This window comes from Eptesicus fuscus, chromosome 16, assembly GCF_027574615.1.
Source record: "Eptesicus fuscus isolate TK198812 chromosome 16, DD_ASM_mEF_20220401, whole genome shotgun sequence".
NCBI classification, from domain to species: domain Eukaryota; kingdom Metazoa; phylum Chordata; class Mammalia; order Chiroptera; family Vespertilionidae; genus Eptesicus; species Eptesicus fuscus.
The window spans coordinates 17,920,386-17,934,087 of NC_072488.1; the positions used below are offsets into that span (position 1 = coordinate 17,920,386).

Sequence of the window (13,702 nt, forward strand, 5' to 3'; positions counted from 1 at the left end):
CACATTCTCATTTCATCCTGAGAACAGCCCAAGTTTAGTTTCCATCTCTGGACAAGGGTGGTAGGTGACATTTATACTGACGGTTCTCTTAAAAAAATCAGTGCTGGCTTTTGCCCTCACTGAGGAACAGCTGTGCTATAAATTTCTCAATGCTTTAACCCAGCGGCCGCCAACCTTTCGGACCTCATGGACCACCGGTTGGCGACCGCTGCTTTAACTTGTTCTTCAATGTAAGTTTATATCGAGAAAGCCATGAAACCTCAAATGGGCATATGGTCAGTTAATAAAAAATATATAACTGCACATGCATAGTTCATATTACACCCCCTGACTCTCAAAGTTGGAGAAGGATTCATAATTGTTCATATTTGACAAAAAAAAAATCCCTAGAATTCAAAATAGTGCCATGTTTCTCTTGGTTTGTAATACAAAGAATCAGTGAAGGCGTGGTCTATTAATACTGCGTCACAAACCCAAGTTCAAGTGTGCCGAGCTTCCGCTAGCAGGAGGGAGGGTGGCCGGCTCTCGGGGGAATGCTGTGTGGAATCTGGCTCCCAGGCCGCGAGAGGCTGCTCCCAGAGAGGCTGCCCTATGTAGGACACAGAACTAGGGGGAGAGAGAAAAGGTCACTTTGTATACACAAGTATGTTCATTTTATTTACATCTACATAAACACCATTAAGTAAAGATAACTGAACATTAATGCAAGGGTCTGCAGTAGCAATTTTGAAAAAGGTTCTGAAAGGCTACACCCAACAATGAAAGTTCTAAGATACTGATTCCAATTGCCCATAAATGAGATACCACACGGCCGCGTCTCTAGGGTACCCCGCAGAGAGAGAAGCCCAGGTGAGCCCTGTACCAGGAGGCTTGTAACAAAGCAAACTGCCTCCCGGGGAACTCAACAGGTGCCAGTCTGCACACGCTTCAGGATCAGCACAGACGCAGCCGGAACTGCTCTACCAGCCTTTGGTACCACTGCTGGCTGTGGCGGGGAGTGAGGCAGGGGTGAGGAACGCTCAGGTAGCCCCCACAGCACCCGTCCCATCTTCCTCGGGCCAAATGAGGCCACTCTTCTGCCTTCTGGCATTTCTCCCCTGCACATTTAAGTTACCTTAACTTAGGCAGCCAAGCCCCAGTCATTGGTGTTAAACTAACATAAGAGAGCCCACCAAGAAAAGGGACGGCAAGCTCTCCCTTGAGCAACACCCCTTGCAAGCAAATGTCCTGCTGGTCCTAGAGGGGAGGCGCCATCAGCTGGCGGCGGGGTGCCCGGATGGGTGGGAACTGGCATTGAAATCGCCCCATATCCACACCTTCCCGTGCACTTGAACAACTGGGCATTCCACACCCCTTCATTCTCTTGGACAAGTATCACCACTTCCATCTGAACCCCGGCTTCATTTCCACCCAGTCCTGCCAGGACAAAACCACAACATGCCCAGGAGCAGCTCAGCCGTGCAGGTACTGGACAGAGCCCCGGGCTCAGGAGCCAGCGCCCGAGCAGGGGAGGGAGGGAGGGATGGGTGCTGCGTCCCTGAGGCAGGCGGTGTAGGTTCACAGTACAGCCTGAGTGTTAGAGGGAAAAAGTAGAAATCATTTCCCCCCAGAGCACTGTTCTCTGGGTCATAAATTCCTCCATGAGGTCGGAGGATAAAAGAGCTAGAGAATGCCTCAGAAGCTCCTTCTCTCTCTGCCCCACATGGCAAGGCCCTGGGCACCCACGATAATTAAAAATTGACATGTCTTCATGTTCATCTCATTCCTGTTCCGCATCTGTAAGAACAAACCTCAGAACATCCAGCTCTCATACCAATGCTAGCATGACACAAAAGCAAAGACGTCAGATTTTTTTTTTTTTAACATTCAGAATGTAAGAAGAAAAAGCCTGCCATCGAAAAACAGCTTATGGGGAAAAAAAAAAAACGATGTCTTTTCTACCCTCCGTTAACTAATGGCTGGCTGGCTCCCCATCAATCCCGTCTCTTTCAGGTGAAACTCATGTTGCCCCCTTTGCGCTCCTGGTTTCTACCCCTGGGATTCCCTCCACGAAGCTATGGTGGAGGAAACGTCCCATCAGGTTATCTAAAATCTCAGAAATCCCAGCCTTCCTTAAGTTCAGCTAACAACTGGGAGAGAAGAGAGAGAACTCCCAAAAAGAAAAGCTACCAGAAGAGGTTGCTCTTGAAAGTGAACCAAATACCACAGGATACATTTTGTGATGCTTTGAAAATCTGTCACCTGAATAACTGCTACTTTTCAAAACGTCATTTCATTGAAAAGTATTAGTTGTGCCTGTAACTAAATTCTCCTGTCCCCTCTGTACCATGCCAAGTTCGCTCTTCCCTGAGCAAAGTAGGCGATCTCATTAACTCCTCCAACGATCACCTGCCCCATCACTACTGCCATCCTGTGGTCTTGATCTTGCTCCTCAGATTTATGGCTCACTTTTCACTGTCCTGGGTTCATGCAAGTCCATTCCTTTCATTTTCCCCTGCGCCCCTCCCTGTCCCTTACACCAGTCCCTGTTACAGTCCTTTGGAACGGTTAACTGCTTGCTCCCTCCTCCATGCATCCTCACTAACCCGTCCTCTTCCTACTGTCCCCAAGCTGGCACAGGCCACCTTCGCAAACCCTCCCAGTGTCAACAGCTGGTGCTCTAATTACGCCTAATTATGGCAATATTTCCATACTATTTCTCCCACTCCCCGCCTCGATGTTTATAATTTAGCCGTGGAAATGATTTCCCGCCCAGGACCTCAAGTAAAGGTAAATGTTACATAACCATAATTTGTAATGTTGGTAGCATAATTAAGCCATGTATCCTCTCCCAGCACAAATGAAATTAATGAAGGTTGTGCTTTTGAAAGTTACTTTTACTCTATTAGCAAGACCGCGCATTTACTGGCTAATCACAACTTGTCAACCACTGCACAGAAGCCATTATGAAACTCACCTTTCAGGATATAATCAGTTAACAAGCTCGGAACCTTTTCACTGTCCTCTTTCATGGCACGAAGAACTAGGAAACAAAAGAGAAGGAAAAGGCAACAATTCTAAATTCAGATCAAATATCATTTAATGTCTATCACTTAGCCTTACTCTTCATTATGGTAGAACCAGTTCATGCAAATTACTATCTTCTAGATAAGGGAATACACCTGCAAATGCTCAGGAATTCGGGTCAGGATATCCCAGCTCCCTGGGAGTTATTTCCCCGATTTCACCAACAGTAGAGGAGGGAAGAGAAACCCGGCTACTCGCACGGAGCCCAGCTTTGCCATAAAGGCTGGAAGCAGGTTCCCGTCAAGTGCACGGCTGTGAGCTCGGAGCACAGGAACCCAGGCTGCAGATGCCACAGCTGGAGAAACATAACTGAACTGTGAGCTGTCCTCAAGGAGCGTATCTGCCAGCCTGCTTGGAAACTTTTAAATTAAGAGGAGACCAGAGTGAAGGCCAGACCCATGAGGCAGCCAGGCTGCCGCCGCCTCTCCCGAGGAACCTGGTGAACCAGCCTCATCCTAACGGGAATCTGAGGATTTTGTCTCGAAGCAAAGACAAAATAGGAAAAACAGCTACTATTATAATGGTTAAAGAAACACAAGCCTAGGCCACACAGTACAGACAAACCCACAAATCCTGTTCTTCTGCAGTGATTGGCAACACAAATTTTCTCCAGAGCCCCCTGGGGAAAACGGCCCCCCTTTCCTCCCGCAGACACGACAGTACTACACAGTGTAACTCAGGTCAGCCTTCCTGGGTGAAACCCCGACTCCGCTGCTTCCTAGTCTCGGAGGAAGTTACTTAACCACTGAGGGCACCGAGCTCCTCGTCTGTCAAGTGAGAATGATAATGAGACCTGTCTCGGAGGCTTGTTGTGTTCCGCTACTAACTGAGATGTGATGACCTGGAATAGTGCCCAGCACATAATATATGCTGCGTGAGCATTAGCCATATTTGTTAATACAGCTGACATCATTCTAATTCTTCTAATGGTGGCTATTGCACCTCCAGTAGCTTTTACCAGGAAGGCTACTGTCTCCACGGGGCTTCCCTGTGCAGGGGCTGCCATGTGCAGGGGCTGCCATGTGCAGGGGCTGCCATGTGCAGGGGCTGCCATGTGCAGGCAGTGGGAGCAGAGGCTCAGGTCCTCCCAAAGTTCCCAGGTGACCACTTATTTTCAAAGGGAGGCCATCCTTCACCTACTGTCTTCCCCTCAACCCTGCCCTCATGACTGTATTAACTTGGACATTCACTTACGTACCCTGCACACGTTCACTCACCCAACATTTCCAAGCTCGTCCAACTATGCAGATATCACCTAAGACTCGTCCCAAGGACATTCTGATGGCCTTGCTGTGACCAAATAAATGTTTGTCCTTGACCTGAGAAGGCGGGTCTCTCAGTAATTCCTAACCTCTAGGCAGTATGTATGGTCCCATCTTAGAGGGCCACTATGTCCAGTATTTCTGCTTCCAATCACATTTTAAATTTGTTTTCCATTCTATATAAAATCTCATACCAAAAGCCTTCATCATTAAAGGTACAGCAGACTGGGATTGAAGAGACCAGCCATGTAACTGACCATTCCCCTGTGTGATCTTGGACACTCAAAACTTCGTACATTCTTCCTGAAAATTAGAGGGCTGTCCACCCAGTTAATCTCTTATTTATTTTACACTGGCTGGCATCACTTGATTTATCCATATTTAAGCATTGAATGTTTTTAAGTATGTTTTGCATAATCACAACTGCAAACCTACTTTTGTCCTACCCTGTACATTAACTTATTTACTATGAGGTAAATGGAGCAACTATTTCAGCCTTGTTTTTCACTGTGACCAAGAGAGGGCAAGTGTCTTTTAAGGATATCCCTCTAAACCAGCGGTCGCCAACCTTTCGGACCTCACGGACCACCAGTGGTCCACAGACCACCAGTTGGCAACCGCTGCTCTACATGACAGGAACAGAACCAGAATTCAGGGCTCATTTATGGCTATCATAGACACTCGATACCACGTATAGTTAAGTCTGACAAGTTACTTTTGTTAGACTTGAGTATTTTTGTCCGCTTTCTTCACTAGAGAATCCCAAATGCCCAGAACATAACCTGGTACAGAGGAGGTCTTTACTAAGTGTTTGCTCAATGAATGAATATTCTTAAAATATCACTATCAATTTATGGTCTACCCATAACTACTGTCTAGGGGTCTATATTCATAAGAGGGGGGAGCTGGACTTCTCCTAAATCTTTCTTATTCAGTTACTGAGTGATATTTACATAAGATCCATGAAGCACCTTACTTACTGATAAATGGGTATGTTCTTAAACATACAAAAGGTAATAGAGAATCAAGTTACATTTTTTCCCCAAAAGTTCAAGTTGTACATATTTTAAGAGGCCAGAAAATAAAAAAAAAAATAAAACCCATAAATCAACTGTAGATTTAGGGTTATGTTAGATGTCAGAACCATTTATAGTTTCATTCTCAAAAGAATAAAGGATGAAATCCATCATTTACCACCCTAAATCAATAAAAAAAAAAAGAACCACAGTAATGTAGCCAGCCAACTAAAATCAGTATTTAGAATCAGCAAAAGGTAAGTAACAGTTTAGTTTGGTCTTTACTCACTTTTTGTTAATATTTGAAGATCTTCAACAGATGGTGGTCCATTTTTTTTCTCATAGGGAATAACTGTTGTTAAGTACTGTCAAATTAAAAAAAAAAGTGTCACTTAAATCTGAATTATCTGATCTGCAAAAATTAGAAACAGTTACCGGAAGTCTATTTTATAACATGACATGAGTTACATTAGTAACGGACACATATATCTTATGTCTCAGCTGCAGCTCATTTTTCCCACCTCTATCTGCTTCATCCAAGCCCAATGTCAACATAAATACCCATTTTTTCCCCTTTCAGTTATTAAAAATTTCAGAGGAGGTCTGAGGATGACTTGTTCAACGTGTTCAAAGTGAATTCTTATCTGACATTCTCCTTGCATATTTTCAACACATTTTTAAGATAGTAATTTTAACTAAAAGCATAATTGTAACAGTTCTGCATAACAAAATAATTCCCAATAGTCAGATAATTCTGTTTCAGGCCATTTTTTTCTGGTTGAATAAAATGGTCACATGAAAAACACATACTAGCTTCTTTTAGAAATTAACAAAGACACATTTACCCAAATAATTTAAGATGTGTATATTATTATTATTTTAAATTATTGTGTAAGTAGTTATAAATGTTTGAAGGTATTAATGGAAAAGAGAAAAGTGAAAGAGAATGGCCTAAGGGTAAATGAACAATGAAAATTCATGTCTGAAATTGAGATAAATTGCCTAGTTTACTAAGTGTAATGGTTCTCAAGTATCAAGTTATGTCCTATAACTATGTCCCATGAAAGCACAGTCTAAATATTATTGTCCAGATTCTCCTATTCTGGCCACTCCACCAAAAAATATACGGTTCAGTGCAGTCTGCATAGGCTCATCTAGAGATCCACTAGTTTTCCATGCTATCTGTTCGGCTCCTCCCACCATTTAGCCCCTGCCCACATCTCAGCTCTATTCCTAATCCGCTGAGTGATTTTATCCCACTCGTAATCAAAAATACAAGATAAAGTTACTTAATAATAACTAGATCCCTAGGTTCAGAAAAGTAGGAAAGTGTGAATTGCTCAATCTTGAAGAAACTTGGTGTTCCATCATCTTTTTGGTGCAGACCTCTCCCAGGTGATGCCCACCTGCATGACCGAGCACACCTGCTGGGAAGAAGGCCCTAAGAGCTGGAGGCGTGCCCTCTCAGGCCTTCACTAATGGCAGGGTGGCAGACAGCCTGGAGAAGCAACCGGAATCTGGCCTGGTCACGCGTGCCACCCGGCTACGCCTTCGAGCCTTCCTGCCTACTCCCATGTGCTGGATCAGTTTGAAAGTTATTTTGCCATCTTACGGGTTTGAGAGAGGCGAGAAACACCAAAATAAATTAAATTCAACCATCCCTGCATGGAAGCCCTTTATAAGCTGCAAATGTCGATGTGAGGGGTTATTTAATGTCGGTTACTTCCCTTCCTAAGGAACACAGAACTATCTCCAGTAAAACCCTAGGCTCAAATGCCTTCTTTGGATAAACTGCCTACAAAGCTGCATGCTGTGCACTTGCATTGCTTCACTTACGAGCTAAATGGAAGAGCTTTCTTTTTGAGGTGAAAATTTCAAATTGTGAAAAGTAATTTTAAACATACTCAATGTAGATGTTCCCCATGTTGGTGATATTTCTAAAATCATTATACAAATTTGTTCATAAAAAGCAAGTTACTACACTCATACCTATGTGTGATTTGTATAAAGTGTTTCAAGCGAGTTGGCAGACTATATGATATACCTTAAAAACACATGAGTATCATTTAAAAAGAGGTAAGACATACTCTATAGGCATTTCTGAGCTAGAACAGTAATCCAAAAGATACCAACTCCTGATTTTCTTTCCCAAAAATAAGATCTTGTTTCTTAAAGTTTTAGAATTAGAGTAGCATAGTCTAGTTACTTTTCACAGTTATATATTCTACACATGCAATTAATTACGTGCATATGTTAGTATCTGTTTAGAGGTGAAAGTGAAAAATGGAGCTCTAAAACATGCTTTAAGAATGCATTTAGTCTACACTGCTTTTTCCTAAAGGGAAATTCTATATATTTTCAAGACTATAAATATTACAAACTTGCATTTCTCTTTTAAGCAACAGTCTTAGTAAGTTAGTAAAACTGCCAGCTTTCAGGACCTTCACTTACACAGAGAATGAAAGAGCAGAGAATGAGGAAAATAAGGATAACGGAGCACCTGTTTCTCTCCACCTGAATTTCCAAAGGTGTGGCGGAGGCCATTCTGAATGACATTTGAGATCCCTTCCATGCTGAAGCGCTAAAGGCAGCAATATACGGCCCGGAAGAAAAGGACAGAGAAAGAAGTTCAAAGACTATTAGTAAGAATGTACCACAGTAACGTACGTGCCCAAGAGGCAAGCAGTTAGAAAATGCCACTACTCATTCAGATAAAGCAGACAAATTCATGCTGTTTTTACAAGGTTCTCGCTTCCATTTCTTGCAAGTCAAATGCAAAAATAACTGCTTTTATGCCACTGTATTCATGAAGGTTTTTCCTAACGTAGCTAGTAAATTTGCTCCAATGTAAACATTGCGAGTTGTACACATATTTGTTTTACGCAAAATTTACCATAGTTGTTAAGATACCTTTTGATATTGTTTACCTACATTTTCTCAAAAGTCTGAAAACTTGGCACCAACAGTACGAGCATTTTCAGCCTGAGTCTGTGTGTTTCTGCTGTAAGTTTGGAGAGCACTGACACTGCACTTGGCAAATGAAATGCTGTTACTTGGAGCGCCGACTGCTGCTTCCCACTTGCTCTCGGGCCACCTGCCACTGCCTGGGCGCAGAAAATGCAACCGGAAGAGCACAGCGGATCGCATGTGCCAGGCAGGCCCTCATCTCCTGCAAGGACTTTTCCACTCCGTTACTAGGAAACGATTCCCGCTTACTTCTCCCAGCAAACTCCAAGACTTCCTAGAATTCAAGGCACTGGGAAGGGAATACTTCTTTCCAAACGTCTTCTCTTGATTTGTAGCCAGTCTACCATGTCATCAGACACAGTGAAAAACATCAGTGGCACCTCAATGGCTGCTGAGTCAAAGATTTAGATTAATTTTTACACGATAACTAAGGGGAAATGCGTCCTGCAAAGGAAGGCCAGTCCTGATTCACCGGATGGTTCCGTTCCCAGCGATTTTATAGGGGAAAGTTGACTCAGTAAACACATGTGAGGAATCAAGATGAATATTTTATAAGTCTCCCAGGAACAGAAGAAAAGAAACCAAGGCAATGGTCTCTGCCCTCAAGAAATGTATAGTTTAGCCCAGTGGTTCTCAAACTGTGGTCCAGGGAATCCCCCACGAGGTCCCAGAAACCCTTTGAGAGGCCCATGAGGCTAAATTATTTTCTTAAAAATACTAACACATAATTTGCTTTTTTAAATCTCATTCTCTAAAAACTTAGAATTAAATATTCCAAATGACTGACTGGATGCAGAAACAGATTTGAAAATTTAGCTGAATTCAATTAAGCCAGATATTAATGAGAATGACAAAAATGCACAGCAATGCCATTGTGCTCACTAAACTTTTTGAAATATAGTTATTTTTCATAAAAATACTATTTATGTAAGCATTAATGAATTTCTTATTGGTATTTTTAATGAATTAATATATACATTAAACTCTTAAGAGTTTTAATTTCTGATATGATAAATCTCGATATATAATATATAACCTATAGAACCAAAATATGCCTACATAAACAAAAGCACTTTTAGGTCTTTAATAAACGTTACTAATATAAATAAGTCCAGACAACAAAAAGCTGAGACCCACCGAAAGGTTCCCCCCGGAAGGAGCAGAGTGCCTGTGTTAGTCACGTGGCAATGGCGCTGCCGACGTTCTGAGCACGTCAGACACGCCGGTGCTCAGCTGCGCTTCTCCTGAGTCGCCCTCCTCCCCCAACCCGTCCTCCCAGGCTGCGTGTGAGCAAGAATCAGGGCTGGGCAAGACCCCTCGACTGCACATGCTTCACTCTGCTGACAGCCGAACTGTTACCTTAGATGGAATTGGCTTGTTTTAAAAGAAAAACCTACAGATAACCATCTGTATAGATTTTTCACATGCTGTCATATAGTTTGTTCACACTTTTGAAACACATTATCAAAAGAGATGACTTATCGTACGCTCCAGAATCTATAATAAAAATAGGAAACTCTTTTCAAGTAAATATCAACTCATTTTTTTTATTAAAGATAGTTATTTTTAAAAGCAACAAAACAAAGAGAAAAATACTTAATTTTCTTTTTATATATATTTTTTTATTGATTTTTTACAGAGAGGAAGGGAGAGAGATAGAGAGTTAGAAACATCGATGAGAGAGAAACATCGATCAGCTGCCTCCTGCACACCTCCACCTAGGGATGTGCCCGCAACCAAGGTACATGCCCTTGACCGGAATCAAACCTGGGACCTTTCAGTCCACAGGCTGACGCTCTATCCACTGAGCCAAACCGGTTTCAGCAAATACTTAATTTTCTATATTACCTGACTCCATTGTCTATGGGCACACTAAAACCAGATATAAATTCAGAAAAATCTCAAGCTTGAGTGTCAACCTATGAACCATGAGGTCACGATTCAATTCCTGGTTAGGACCCAGGCCCAGCTTGTGGGCTCGGTCCCCAGTGTGGGGTGTGCAGGAGGCAGCCAATCAATGATTTTTCTCTCATCATTGATGTTTCTCTCTCCTCCTCTCCCTTCCTCTCTGAAATCAATAAAAATATTTTTTTAAAAAAGAAACCTGTTCCTCCTTCAGCATTCTATAATTCTCATTCATTTACTCATTCTTTCAAAAAATATATTGAGCCAGATGTTACTGCGGTATTACAGATTCAAAGTGAACACATCAGCCAAAACCCCTCCCACCCTCCCGAGCTGACACTGCAGTGTACGAGGGCAGAAAAAGTAAAGCCAGCACATGAACTAGAAACCGCAGACAGCAGTGTCCTGCCGATAGCTCCACAGGGCAGTCAAAACTGGATGCCTGCCGAAACCGGTTTGGCTCAGTGGATAGAGCGTCGGCCTGCGGACTCAAGGGTCCCGGGTTCGATTCCGGTCAAGGGCATGTGCCTTGGTTGCGGGCACATCCCCAGTGGGGGGTGTGCAGGAGGCAGCTGGTCGATGTTTCTCTCTCATCGATGTTTCTAGCTCTCTGTCCCTCTCCCTTTCTCTCTGTAAAAAATCAATAAAATATATTTTAAAAAACTGGATGCCTGCTTTGTCAGAGGTCAGAGGAAAGTTCTCTGAGCTGAAACATGACTTACCCAGCCTCCCAGATGAGCTACGAAGGACAATGGACAGAAAAGTTCCTCAGACAACAAAACCCGACGCAGCCAACCTGGCCGACCTGGGAGTTCCCTGTGCGGCCAGTGCACAGGGTCTGCTCCTCTCCAGCAGGACGTGAAACTGTAGCTACTGACATGTCCCTCCTCCCTCCTCCCCGTAAGTGTTTACTGCAGCAGCCCTGTCCCTCTCCATCTCTGTGTGCGGATGTGTTAGATGGGACCATCAGGGGCTGCATCCGGGGCTGACAGAAAGGTGTCCCTAACCTGCAGCCCCCAGGTGTCCCTAACCTGCAGTCCCCAGGTGTCCCTAACCTGCAGTCCCCAGGTGTCCCTAACCTGCGGTTCCCAGACGTCACCTCCAGGTGGCTGCCCGTACCACTCCCAATGCTCAGAATGCCTGTCCCCTCCTTACTCTTCTTCCTGTCCTCAGGGTGCAGATTCAGCTCAGCCTCCCCAGACCTCTAAACCAAACGGGGGCAACAGCAATGTAAGCCAGGCACAAAAAGCACTAAAAACAATGATCACACTCCATGTACGTCTCTCAACCATGACACCACTGACATTTTGAGTATGTCATTCTCTGCCTGGGGTAGTCCCATGCACTGCAGGGTGTTAAATGGCACCTCTGGCCTCTACTAAACAGGATGCCAGTGGCACTGCCCCCACCTCACCCAGCGTGACAATGACAAATGTTTCCAGACACTGCCTAACGCCTGGTGGGCAAGCTGGCCTGGGCGAGGATCACGGCATACAGTGCCGTAAAGGGCGTGTCCTCCAGGTCCCCAGCCCACAGGCAGCTCGCCCCCGAGGCTGGGATTCACTCATGATCTTTTACACCCATGCCTGGCGCATAATTAAAGATCAGTATATGTCTGTCTGATAAGAGTTTAAAAAAAGATAATTATAATACTTTTGTCAAAGTGAGATGAGGCACAAGATGTAAAGAAAAACAGCAGAGGAAAAAAAGAAAAATTTTAGTTAGATGCAGATAGATAATTTTTTTATTAAATTCAACAATTCTTAAGATCTTTAAGGACAGCAATAATGGCTTCTCCTTTTGCACGCCCACAAAGCACAGGCCCATCCTCAGCACATAGGAGGCATCTGATTGATAGTCATTGGCTTAAACTGCAAAATTCTTCACCAATTACCACCAACCACTACACTTCCAGATTTTTCTATGAAACCAGAATCACACCGTAGTAAAACGTATTTGGAATCAGAAAATATTTCAACAGTCAACTGGGGTAGAAAAGTGTCAAACCAGACCTCAGAGATCTGGGCCCTCTCCCAGCTTTCCCTCTAACCGACATGACGGCAGGCCCTCCTGCCAGGCCTGTTTCCTCACCTGTAAAACAGATGCGTAATATCCTCGTTAAGGGTCTTATTTGCAAAGCCTATGAATCTATGAATTAATTCAACCAAGACAGATTATTTTTTAAGAAGACAAATCAAATGCCCACACGTATGCATGTGCGCGCGCGCACACACACACACACACGCACACACACACACACACACACACACACACACTAGAGGACTGAAAGGGCACACGTGAGTGCTCTGGGATGACAGAACGGCAAGGCCAGGCGCTCTTCCCAGACAGCTACTCCAAAGGCTCCAGGCCATGATGAGGAAGTGAGTGCATTCTGAGGAAGGAGCAAGACTAATCTCCCTCTCCATCCCAGTGACTGGCACGGGACAGGGTCCTAGCAGGCACGTGTCCAGGTCCACTAAGCCAACGTTGTCGCACTCCTGAGACCAGAGCCCAGGAGTCTTCGAGCCTGTGCATCACCAGATCGTGAGGCCTCTTGCCGCCTTGCAGGAGAGAAAATTTTTTCAAACAGCTAAAAAGCAAAAGTAATCTGAGGGTGAACAGGAGGAAGATGACATGACACGATACAAAGTAATTTGTCAAAGGCGTGAACAACGGACTTCTGAAAAAGGCGCTGAAGAGGCTGGCCCGGGGAGTCAGCGTGAGGTTAACGGGGTAAGATGAAGCACTAGTCAGTGTGTTGGCATGGTCTGTAAGACACAGTGTGACTGAGAAACACACACCCCTAGGATGACAAAGAGAGTAGCAAGCAGAAGAAGATCAATGAATCGGACGGATCAAGGGTAGGAAAGACGAGGAAGAAATGGGGAGAGCCCTGAAGAGCACACCACAGTCTGCCTTATGACCTCCCAGTCAAAAACAACACGACCTTTGGGAAGGCAAAATGAATCTTAAAACGATAAAGCCTCAGAGCCAGATCATGTTTACTTTTTGGTAACCTTCACCTCGTTTAGAGAGACTACATTTACCACCCGGAGAGCCGCTGCCGTGACAGGAGGCCTCGCTCATGTGCTTAACTGGGCCAGAGGGAAGACCATGCACCTCGCGCCGATCTCCATGAGCGGCTAACAGCTCTGCCACAGGCCTCTCGGAATGGAATGTTGGTAGGAGCCCATTTAAAGCAGGAAAATGATTAAGCACTACGGTATGCGCTTCATTGTTCCCCTCGCACTGACAGAGTGCCAAAGTGACGGGGAAGGGGCTCACAAAGCAAGGGGCTTCCATCACACAACGGTACTGAGAATACTCGCCAGTGTCCCGTGACCACTTCCTCCCCTGGGGGCATCAGTATGAAAAGTCTGAAAATGAGCCATTCTTTAGAAACTGTTCTCAGACAAAACCAGGAGCAACAACGTGCAAACAAGATACAGATGATTATTTTTAAATCTATAATGAGCCAAGATCGCC

At 44.3% G+C, this 13,702-nt stretch overlaps 1 protein-coding gene across 3 annotated transcripts in view; it reads right to left on the reverse strand.

Moving 5' to 3' along the window:
• Positions 1-399: 399 nt before the first annotated feature.
• Positions 400-13,702, reverse strand: part of FEZ2 (fasciculation and elongation protein zeta 2) — a 34,600-nt gene continuing 21,297 nt past the window's right edge. For 2 of the 3 annotated variants that reach the window (XM_028140125.2, XM_054727872.1), the window contains 4 exons: positions 7,845-7,925; positions 5,634-5,709; positions 2,957-3,022; positions 400-606 (listed from right to left, as the gene is read on the reverse strand). In XM_028140125.2, coding sequence (XP_027995926.1) covers positions 590-606; positions 2,957-3,022; positions 5,634-5,709; positions 7,845-7,925 — 240 coding nt within the window. In that variant the 3' untranslated portion in view covers positions 400-589. The remainder of the gene's footprint in view (positions 607-2,956; positions 3,023-5,633; positions 5,710-7,844; positions 7,926-13,702) is intronic. The other variant, XM_028140126.2, reaches the window with a different exon arrangement.